General features: G+C 46.3%; 2 protein-coding genes across 7 annotated transcripts; both read right to left on the reverse strand.

The window, feature by feature from the left end:
* Positions 1-290: 290 nt before the first annotated feature.
* On the reverse strand, positions 291-5,599 carry hps4 (HPS4 biogenesis of lysosomal organelles complex 3 subunit 2). 6 transcript variants are annotated; one of them, XM_077003333.1, is made up of 14 exons: positions 5,388-5,599; positions 5,062-5,169; positions 4,647-4,737; positions 4,283-4,426; positions 3,714-3,821; positions 3,269-3,385; positions 3,066-3,160; positions 2,821-2,893; positions 2,599-2,732; positions 1,930-2,392; positions 1,411-1,623; positions 1,158-1,302; positions 680-785; positions 291-462 (listed from the first exon to the last, which is right to left on the reverse strand). In XM_077003333.1, the coding sequence occupies exons 2-14, from the start codon at positions 5,088-5,090 to the stop codon at positions 291-293; spliced, it is 1,890 nt and encodes a 629-aa protein (XP_076859448.1). In that variant the 5' UTR covers positions 5,091-5,169; positions 5,388-5,599. The 6 variants fall into 6 exon arrangements, 5 of the variants coding, with proteins under 5 accessions (XP_076859448.1, XP_076859450.1, XP_076859447.1 ...); XM_077003335.1 differs by having other exon boundaries at positions 1,411-1,602; positions 5,062-5,269; XM_077003332.1 differs by having other exon boundaries at positions 5,062-5,269.
* Positions 5,600-5,700: 101 nt separating this feature from the next.
* On the reverse strand, positions 5,701-10,620 carry cox6a1 (cytochrome c oxidase subunit 6A1). The gene is made up of 3 exons (XM_077003356.1): positions 10,461-10,620; positions 6,617-6,759; positions 5,701-6,011 (listed from the first exon to the last, which is right to left on the reverse strand). Exons 1-3 carry the CDS (start codon positions 10,555-10,557, stop codon positions 5,922-5,924), a joined length of 330 nt encoding a protein of 109 aa, XP_076859471.1. The 5' UTR covers positions 10,558-10,620; the 3' UTR covers positions 5,701-5,921.
* Between the last annotated feature and the right edge of the window lie 906 nt (positions 10,621-11,526).

Genomic DNA, 11,526 nt, shown 5'->3' on the forward strand with positions numbered 1-11,526 from the left:
TCCGTGAGGATCGCACGTGCGTAATGAGCTTCGCCTACTGTAGCTGCTGTGGTCAGAGACACCGCGTGCGAGCGGCTCATATGCAGCTTAATAACTGTTATAATACACTCTGAACTGTGGTTTCTCAGACAACAGGAAGTGCAACAAACTTGATTTACATATACCTAATGCATAATCACAGATATGTATTATAATGTGCATTTGAGTTGTGTGTGTATCTCAAAGAGATGTGAGAACACATAATTTAAGCATAAATACGTAATACATAGCGGTCCGACAGCACGCAGTGCTCAAAGCAGGTTCACCCCGTGTTTGAGTAAGCGCCGCCGGGCTTTACTCGGTAGTGAAAAAGCGCTGTCCTGCACGCTCGGAATCCCAGAGTTCCTGGCAGATGCCCCCTGCTGGAGGAAGTAGGTCTCCTGCGCCGTTGTGCGAGTAGCATACACAGCACCGCTGGCATTCCTGCAATTGCAAATTTCCAACATTACAAAGTACCACCATTACAAAGTACTAACATTACAATCTCTCTGCAAGGCAGCACATATCTGACACAGATTAAGAGGACTCCACCTCCACTGAGTGAAAATGTAACAATTCACACACACACACACACACACACACACACACACACACACACACACACACACACACACACACACACACACACACACACACACACCTGACAATGGCTTCCTGCAGAGTGTCCATGTGGGAGAAATGTGAGTGCAGCAGGGCTGTAGCCTTCACAAAAGGATCCTGAGACCTGGAGTGGCCAGACACATTCGCTATCACACACACACATACACACACACACACAGCAACACGCGCACACACACACACACACACACACACACAGAACATATACACACACATGCACATATACATGCATACACACATACCAAACATTAATCACATAACAGTATTTCTATTAATACACAGTATTTCTATTAATACATTGACACTCCACACCCTGGTACTATACTCCACACCCTGGTACTACTCCATCCTGCCAAACAGGAGCCCCCACGTCAGACCTTACACAGCAATATCACCCTGTAGTACCTCCATAGCGTGCGTCACAACAACCTGGAGCATAGTGTATGTCTGTGTGTGTGTGTGAGAGAGAGAGAGTTTCTGAGTAAGACAGAGAGACTCACTGGTAAGAGTGTTCTGGATGCAGTCATAGTGAGTGAAGACATATGGCCCTTGGGCCCCTGGGGGTCCTAGTGGGCCTGGGAGTCCAGTGGAGGCTGTCCTTAGATGAGCCTCCAGCCCATTCAGAGACGCCAAACTACTGAAGCACTGCAGCAATCACACACACACACACACACCCATGGTGTACAACCTTGTCTCAAACAATCACACAAATCTCATTCTCAAACACACACAGGTCATCACAGAGGTCCTCACCACATCTTCCCTGTCGTCTGTGCTGAAGTGACGCTCCACCAACAGGGAGAGGACCAGACCTCTCACCCTGTGCTGATACAACAGCAGTGGCACCAGAGCTGCTTGTGAGGGGCTCCGATAGTCCCCACGCCTTTCCACCCCACTCACCTCCGTCTCCCTCACCTCCGTCACCTCCCCCCTCACCTCAGTCACCTCATCGCTCACCTCCGTCACCTCCCCCCTCACCTCCGTCATGTCTCTGCTCACCTCCCCCCTCACCTCTGTCATGTCTCTGCTCACCTCCCCCCTCACCTCCGTCACCTCCCCCCTCACCTCCGTCATGTCTCTGCTCACCTCCCCCCTCACCCCCGTCATGTCTCTGCTCACCTTCCCCCTCACCCCCGTCATGTCTCTGCTCACCTCCCCCCTCACCTCCGTCATGTCTCTGCTCACCTCCCCCCTCACCTCCGTCACCTCCCCCCTCACCTCCGTCATGTCTCTGCTCACCTCCCCCCTCACCTCCGTCACCTCCCCCCTCACCTCCTCCCTCACTCCTTCACTCACTTCCTGGATGTGTTGGGCTGAACTGTCCTGCCCTGATGTGTTGCTTACTGTGACCTCTAAACCCTCTGCCTCTAAACCCTCTGCCTCATTCCTGTCATCCTCTGACCTGATGGGACTGCCACTTTCACACATAACGCTCTCTATGACCTTATATGGCAGGGTCCCATTTGGCAAGCTGTGGTCCTGTGAGTCAGAACGGGTTCTTTCTGTTTCACTCATCATAGTGGAGTTAAGACTGCTGACTGTTGACGGGCACAGACTATAGGAAGCAGAGGAGGAGGAGGAGGGAGGGGAGGACATTGTCTGATAGACTGGAGGTGGACAGTAGGCGGAGTCTAATTCAGCAGGGTCCAGTTCAGTGGTTGGTATGTCAGAGAGAGTGCGTGAAAGCAGGCGGGTCTTTCTGGGCTGGTCCGGAGGTTGAGGAGTGCAATGACATCTGATGAAGCAAAAAGACACAGAAGCCTGAGAAACCTAAACTTACAACAATGTTGAGGTTCTGTTTGAACGCATCTGATGTATTATTCACTCTCTGATCTCTGCATGATGTCATGATTTCTCTTACACATTATCCTACATTTCAGAGCAGGGTCACTGTGCTGTTTTCTGTTCTTCCAATTGAGCTATAGAGTTGAAGACTAGTACCTGCAGGAGTTGTCCACTGGGTGGCACTGCAACACGTGTAGTTCAGAGGAGGTCAGGAATACAGTTGTTGTGACTGTGCTGGAAGAAGGCGTGGCCCCAGACAAGCACACTCCATTGGCCAGCAGCCCGTCTTCCTGTGGAGGGGTGGGTCTAAGCTCTGGCACCAGGTACATTTATTTTGGAACAGGTACGGCTATACTGGTTTGAGTGGCTGGTTTCTACCTGGCTGTAGGTCTCTGTCTCCTGCACCATCACCTTCCTTGTGAGCTCTGGAGGCATCTGTGTGCTCAGCACTCTGTACAGACACGCACACACACAGACAGACAGACAATATGCAGATTTATAATCACTGGAAGATCCCTGGTTGTGTTTTTCGAGACCCCACGGAAGTCCTTCACGGTATGGCAGAAGAAAACAGCATCATCAAGAAATTAGACAAATGTGTAAAGTTTGTATTATGCACCCACCTGCCCTGGTAGAGGAGGCAGCCTGCCAACACTAGAGGGCAGCGCTGACATGCCTGCAAGATGAGAGCTGCCTTCAACAGCAACAGGGGGTCAATCTGTGGGCAGCGCACAGAGGTAGAGCAGCAGACATCAGCTTCCGCACAGATAACACCATAAACAACAGATGCTGGAACGGTTACTTTTGCCTGCCACGTCAGACATACGCGTGTGGAGTCGACGGTATTCAGGCAGCTGAAGATGTGGTGCAGCTCAGTGGTGCCGCCCTGCAGGTGGGAGAGACAGCGTGCCCAACGCAGGGCCAGCTCCCCTCGGCTGTGCAGCTGCGTTGCAGAGACAAGTAGCAAAGTCATGGCGCCTTTGGGCCGACACAGCAAAATCATATCATTCAGAGGAGGACAAACCCACTTCTTGTTTCCTGATGCAGTAAGCATGCTGTTTTTAAGATATTTGGATGTTATTTATGACCATTTTAAGCTGTGATGTCACACTAATGTACAATTGCGGAGTGAACATTTTGGTGGATAAAGCACACAAGGGCAAGTCTGTCATGTCTGTCGTGCAGTCTGTCATTCAGTAAAGGAGTCTGTTAACCTTCCCACGGTCAGACGAAGCATCACAGTTAAAACCAGGACAGAAGTGCAGATGTACCTGGTAGCTCTGCTGGACTGGGCCATTGTAGAAACAGAAAAGGTCAATGAGTTGATCCAGGAACTCACACACACTAATATCAGGAATTTCAGCAACACAGTTCAGCGCCTGACAGTGGGAAGAGAAAAGAGCACACTCACTCAAAGGCATAGTGTTACACCTGAACACACACTGGACACACTCACTCAAATGCATACTGTTACACCTTAACACACACACTGAACACTCTCACTCTAAGCCATATTGTTAAACCTGAACAAACACACACTCCCTCAAAGTAATACTTTTACACCTGAACACACTCACTCTAAGCCATACTGTTACACCTGAACAAACACACTGAACATCTCTGCAGTAGTGCAGTGGCAGTACTGCTGGATTGGGGCACTGATCAAATGGTGGAGTTCTGGAACTGATTCAGTTTTGATTTTAAAAGGAATTTTAATTCTCAGAGTTCCTGGACAACTTGAATTTGTCCTGGATAACAAATCACAAAGTAGTACCATTAAATCAGTACATATACACACATCTCACATACATGCACACACACACAGGTGAAGAGTCCATACCCAGAGGAAAGGGTCTCTCATGCGAACAGCGTACTTGCTCTTACGCAGGCGAAGCAGGCGGACAGGCGAGCGTGACAGCTCCGACACACAGCGGCTCACCCCAGCCAGCTGCCCACACAGCAGCTCCTGGTCCTCTAAAGGCGTCTGCAACCCCACAACACATCATGTGAATCCATCTTAATGTTTGTGTGACATTTTAACAGAAATTCTTGCTGTACTTTTTGAGAATATCTAACCTTCACCTCCGTGCTAATCTGCACTTCTAAATATCCTAATAAAGTATACATACTTCAGCTTGGAGAGGATAATTGATGAACAGGCAGAAAAGCTGTTTAATATTTACGATCTAAACAAAACACGTTACATCTTCGGGGTAGAAATAGCATATCCCAGCCCGGGTGAGATCGCCCTCTTCCTGGACTTTTGAGCGATCGTACAGGAAGAAACAGCTGAACCTGAAAACGTGCGAAAAACGGACAAACATGAATGACTCTTACGGAGAAACACAAAACTCGAACTCGATGCTGTGTTGGAAATGCGTCTCAAGTGCTAAACATTAACTGCATTTTAACAAGAACACACACACACACACACACACACAGATACGACCTTTTCATGCACCCTGACCTGTGTCGGTACCGATACCATCCCCGCATTAAGACTCTTACATGTGCAGTCTCGTCACACACCGGACCTGCGGCGCTGCAGGGGTCGTACCGGTACCTCCACACCAAACCTATCGCCTTCACGGCACTTGATGACACCACCTGCGCTCTCACCGTCGTGTTTCCGTACGTGCCTCGGCCATCGGCGGATGTGGACCACTCGGAGCACTCACACTGGGTCTCCGTCTTGTTCAGTAGCTGCGGCTCATGTTTCTCCGGGTCCTGCAGATCGGGACACCAGGCTGTAACTCCTACTGCCCACGGGCGTCGTCCAGTCCAGCGTTACACCAACGTGGAAGTCGCGTCTAGTTCTCAAACTGGGCTAATGGCAAATAGCGCACAAAACAGCTTCCTCTTCCTCATACATGTTATGATTGTAAACGTTTATAATTAAACGTTGTAGTTATACTGAACGTCATTAGTTGTGTTGATACACTCACCTGCACGCGCAGGGCGGCTCAGCAAACTCAGCAGTGCAGCCGCACCGATTCTTCAGCGAAGTAGCAATTAACGACTGATTCAAATACGAATAAAACATGTACGCGAGTGCTTTAACATAGCATACACCCTTTTTCCTGCTAACATTTAACTTTTTTTTTCAAAACTTGTCGGACTTGGAAGAGGAATGCGGGTCACAAGAAAAGCGTCATGTGAGTCTCGTAAGGCGAGAACAGGGTCACGTGACTAACGAGAACGCGGCGCGCGTCGACCGTGCAGCGGCCATGTGTAAGAAAAAAACTCAACACTGCTGGATTCAGTTATGGAATACGTGTTTATTCTCATTTAAGGTTAAACAAGGTCATACAGTGGTCTTGGTATGAATAACTTCATTAGCTGCTCATTCTTTAGAGCAGTGACCATTTCAACAGGCTGTGTGTAAAATGGAGGGATGGTGGTCCAGGTGTGGAAGCAGATCCAGACATTAAGAGAGGGGACAGAGCCCTCTGGTCCACGGAGATTAAGCTGTTCATGATTCACTCTTCGTGGCCCTCGTAGCCGTCAGGCAGAGCGTTCACGTGGGAGTTGTGGAAGAGTGTCTTGACACCATCACCCCAGGGGAAACGCTGCAGAACGAACACACACACACACACACACACACACACACACACACACACACACACACCTTTACTTAATACTAGGACAATTGAGCAAGAAATGCATCATTGGAGGCCATCATGCTTACTGTATGTAGGAGTATTTACCAGACAAAACAGAATATCTAAGGCAAACACTGGTATGTAGACATAGAAGCCTATAAACTCCATGCATTCAAAAACAGTACAGACCCCAGGGTCTGGCCTAGAACCCATTTGAGCTGATTCTGGATTATAAGCAATATTATTATAAACCCAATCAAATAAGTTCAGACAAGACAGGGAGTCATTGGTGCAGTGTGGATGGGGAGCAGACTTGTAGCGTTGGATGGTGGAGCCTGCTTCTTACTACAAATATTCCAAAAAGCTTATATTGGTATGTAATCTTAAATCAGCAACCACATTAAGACCCCAGGTAAGTTTTATTCAGTTATGTTGATTTATGGCCAAGAGTAAACTGCTTTACATAAGAAAACATGTGCCTTCAGCAGTGGAGATGGAGAGTGTACGTGGCTGTAGATGCGCAGCAGAACACATTCGACCCAAGCCCTAACTCTAATGCGTAGTTTACGCACCTTGCTGCGGATGCGCAGGTGTGGGTAGGGGACGAACTCTGGTTGGTCGTGGCTGTGGTGCTGCGACTTCAGGAAGGCGTTCAGCATGCACACGCCGACTCCAGGCAAAGCCACCACGAAGGTCAGGATCTTCCATGTCTTTGCTTGAAAACAACAAATAAACAAAGAAACAGTGAGGTTTGTGTGAACGTTAGCTAGATAACTAACCTACCCGTTTTACTGTGAAATGTCACCCTAGTAAAAACACTTATAGCCCAACCTAGGGGGCGATATGGGAAAAAATTGTATCACGACTTTTTTCATAAAATCACGATTTTGATTTTTTATCACAATCTTCCATGCAAAAATAAAAAAAAAAAAAAAAAAATTGGGGCTACAAAGCTTTCTTTTTAAGCAGATTTAAATGAATAATATTGCAATTTTCCATGTGCAAACATTGTAAACAAAAAATGTAAACAACACACGTGACACTGTCATGTAGGGCTACGCCCCCCTCTCCTAGCTGTAACTCCGGTTTCCCTGTTCCTCGTGTCTGTTGTTCCCTGCTCCTTGAGCCCGTCTTGTTGTGTGTTTCTATGGTTTCCCCACATCTGCCACGCCCATGTCGTTATTGTCTTCACCTGTTTCCATAGTTGCCAGGTTTGCGGTTTTCACGCCAAATTGGGCTTGTTTGAAAATCCAGCCGCGGGTAAAAATTCTGGAGTCGCGGGGTGTGGTTTTTTGGCTACTTTTGAGTTGGGCCACCACGGGGGTTACAAGTAAACACAAAGAATCGATCGCGATATAATTCTTAATTTGTCTCCATTTTAAACACTCGCCACCCCCCGTCAACTACTTTGGGCTAGTTTAGGCTGCTGAAGGATATTTTTGTAGGACCTGGCAACCCTGCCTGTTTCTAGTCTAGTTCAATGTATTTATAGTCCCCGTGTCTCCCATGTCGGTATCGGTTATTTTGTGCTACTTACCTGTTTATTCTCTTGCCTCGTTCGTGCTCTAGTGGATTTAACTGTTTCATTTTTGTCTTCATCGTAATTACGTTCAGCCTAGTCTTTGTTTCCCCTGCCTTGTTTTGTTCTTTGTGCCACCATGCCCGTTTATATTTCATGTTCGGACTGCCTACCTGTTATGACCCCTGCCCGGTATTACGACTCTGCCTTTGGAGTTCCATTCAATAAATCTCGCTCTCCTTAGCGTTTGTGTCTGTCTCCCTGCTCTGCGTCACGCAGTTCCTAACTGTGCGTTCACACCGAAAGCGATAAAATCGCTCTCCGTCGCAGAGTCGCCAGCATTGAGTCGCGTGGGGGCGTGTCCAACATCACGCCTGCATGCAGCACGTGACAGATATGCAAATCACGTTTTTAAAGCAGGACGCAGTATTTATTTTAATCTATTGATTACAGGACATACGATTATAAAGGAGTGCGTGTATAAAACATAGTGTGTGTATAAAACACATATAGTATATAAACCTAAAATGTTTATGTATTTTTTTTTACTTTTTACCCCAGACCCGAAGATCAAACAGGAATTTTAAAAATCATAACCAACAATCGGGTATACGCTAATTTATTGCAGATGTTTAACAAATGAACAGTATTCCCTCCAAAAATAAACATCGTAAAGTGCGGGACATCCAGAGACAGCCACTATTAATCTCTCCTCCATTTTGCAATCGGAACAAATAATCAGTAGGAACCAAAGTCAGAGGTGCGGTTTCGGAGGAGGGTGCAAACATACTTTCTGATTGGTAGTCGCCGCCGCGCGTCACTGCTCATTTGCATAAAGTTGAGCCAAGCTCAACTTGTTCGCGTCGCTCGAATCGCTCACTTCGCGTCGCGTTGCTGGGTGTCGCTCACTCTCATTGAAAATGAATGACTTCCGGTCGCCGTGTCGCTCTCGGTGTGACGCACAGTTACACTGTTAAAGTGCACGATTGCACTAAATAGCACTTTAAACTTAAAGTTAAATATTTATACATAGTCAAAATGATTCGATATAATTCGCTTTTTTATCACATTATTTAATGGTGGTTTATTTTCAAAATGCCCAATCTTAACGTCTTCACGTTCTCTGTTTCGTGCTGGAATTACATTTGTTAACGTAATACAAGAGAACTGTTCAGACAGACAGATATTTGTTGTGAAACGAAGTAGTTACAATTTCAAGCATTTTCAAGTAGGCTACTTAGCCTAAATTCCAGCACTTTTCAAGCCTGAAACACAAAGCAACATTAAAATTCGTCAAGTAAATGTTCCTTCCCCCGTTTTTGAGGGGTGTTTCTTTATACTACCACATATCGTTCGCACCAGGTGTGGCGGAGTCGCGCACTATGGTCACTTGTGAGACGGCTGCCCGCATTGTTTCACTTTCGGCATATTACTTGGGCTGTCTACGTCTCAAGTGATTGAATAAATTTGTTGTACTGGCATCGGACGTTTTCACGTGTTCTTTGCACACTTTACATATCGCTGTAGTTTGGTCTTGGTCAGTGGAAGAAAATCCGAATCAATTTCAGATTACAGAGGTAAATTTCCTCTTTGTTACCAGCTCCTCGGTTTGGCTTTCAGCCATGGTTGTCCACTTTTAGTTTTTACAAACACAACATGGAGGCGTGGAAGACGCACAGTTCGCTGTGATTGGCCAGTCCTACGCCCTACATCTGACGCATCGGTGGGAACCAGCATAAAAAGTCATTGAGCTGATTGACAAAGGCGATCTATACGTTTTCTCTAATTTGGTAGATCGCCTGCGATTCTCCACTCGTTATCGCCATTCACGATTTTATATCGTCATATCGTGCACCCCTAGCCCAACCCTAACCCTATTTTACCCAAATTGACTAAGCTTTAAACCAAACAAAAAGAAAACAGCTTAGCTATCTAGTAGTTATGCTGGTGTATAATGTTAAATCAGATTTTCAAACCAAACGGGTAATTTAGCTCTATAATATTTTTTACCGTGTTAGATAACATTACCGAGTTTGGTGCTGCAGCCTCATCCATGCATCTGTCCCGTTAGGACAGATAACTCATTATATTAACAGTACATTATTCTCTAGGTCTATTCTCCAACATTTCTTCTGGGTAATGAAGGTTAGCTAGCTAGCCAAGGTTATGATCTTGACTTAAAAATAACCCAACCTAGTTAAACAGATCCAATTTCAAGCCAACCACAGATACTCTTACCAGGCTAGCTAACCTACACACGTCTTACAGCCACACTGGCGTCTAACCTACACACATCTTACTTCCACCCTCACGTCTGTCTAACCTACACACGTCTTACTTCCACCCTCACGTCTAACCTACACACGTCTTACTTCCACCCTCACGTCTAACCTACACACGTCTTACTTCCACCCTCACGTCTAACCTAGACACGTCTTACTTCCACCCTCACGTCTAACCTACACACGTCTTACTTCCACCCTCACGTCTAACCTACACACGTCTTACTTCCACCCTCACGTCTAACCTACACACGTCTTACTTCCACTCTCACGTCTAACCTACACACGTCTTCCACCCTCACGTCTAACCTACACACGTCTTACAGCCACACTGGCGTATAACACGGACACCTTACAACTCCCCCACACGTCTTACACTCACACACGTCTTACACTCACACACGTCTTACACTCACACACGTCTTACACTCACACACGTCTTACACGCACACACGTCTTACACGCACACACGTCTTACACTCGCCCTGATGGATGTGTATATGCGCGCTGCAGTTAGCCAGCTAGCTAACAAGGTCAAACTACAACGTCCGGGACGTTCACAACAGCCATCCCTGGCAGTTCTTCCATTTACTACACCAGGTCTTAAATACATACCTCCATCTTCAGCGTGTGCTACAGCTGACAACCGACGACTCTGGGGCAAAAAAGCTGACCGCGAGACAAGCTGCGAAAACCGTCCGAGCGTGGCCATTTTACCTCAAATTACACTGGAAACGACTGACTGGCAGAAGCGGAAGTGGCCCGATAAAGACGCGTCCGGACGGGACGTTTTGACTTTGCTGCCGCCTACAGAGCTGGTGCCTAATCGTAACCTCTCTTAAAACGTCGTGCTTCAGGTTTAAACTGTTATTTTATTGCTGAGTGACTGCAAAAGCGATATGATATGTGTTATATGGAACAACGTGTAACAACAAAACACAGTCAAATCAGGTGGATATGAGGACGAGCAGAAGCTGTAAATAGAAACTGTGTTTAGTATTGCAGTATGAGGTGCACAATTTTAACAAGTAATCATAAGGAGAGCTAACAGATTAAGGCTACAGTTTTTATTTACAGACATAAAATGTCCAAGAAAGAAGACGCACTTTACATGGATCAATATGCAGAGTCAGTAATCCTCAGACACTTTGTAAACCCGGTTTTTATATCTACTATTTAATTTCAATGTGCATAAATTTAGGTTTTATTGCATTGCTATCATACTCACATTTCTACACACTGAAATGTACTAACAATTAAGTTTAATAAACTGAAAATTAAATGTTTTCAACTGATCAACTTAAATACTTTATTGTTGAACAGAACACTTTTTAGGCTACCTGACCCTGACATTTTGTTTTTCTGCTTGCTGCTGGCAGTCAGGTCAAACAGACACATTAGGCAAAACATAAGTTCGAGTTGCGGTTTGTTTTAACCAGTGTGGCCTATATGTTTTAACCTGCTGTGTTTTATTCAGTAGCCTATATGCTGTTTTTGATCTTCATGGACGATGAAGCACCAGCTCACAGAGGTTGTGTCATTAGTGAGCGGCTGCTGAAGACTGGGGTACCTCATGAATCCCATGTAAAACCTATTGGATTAGCAGAGTTGATTAGTGTAGAGGCTCGTAACACTGTAGCCCAGAAGCTCAGTGACCGGAGGGCCTTCAAGAAGAGTGGGA

Source organism: Brachyhypopomus gauderio, chromosome 4, assembly GCF_052324685.1.
Source record: "Brachyhypopomus gauderio isolate BG-103 chromosome 4, BGAUD_0.2, whole genome shotgun sequence".
Classification (NCBI taxonomy): domain Eukaryota; kingdom Metazoa; phylum Chordata; class Actinopteri; order Gymnotiformes; family Hypopomidae; genus Brachyhypopomus; species Brachyhypopomus gauderio.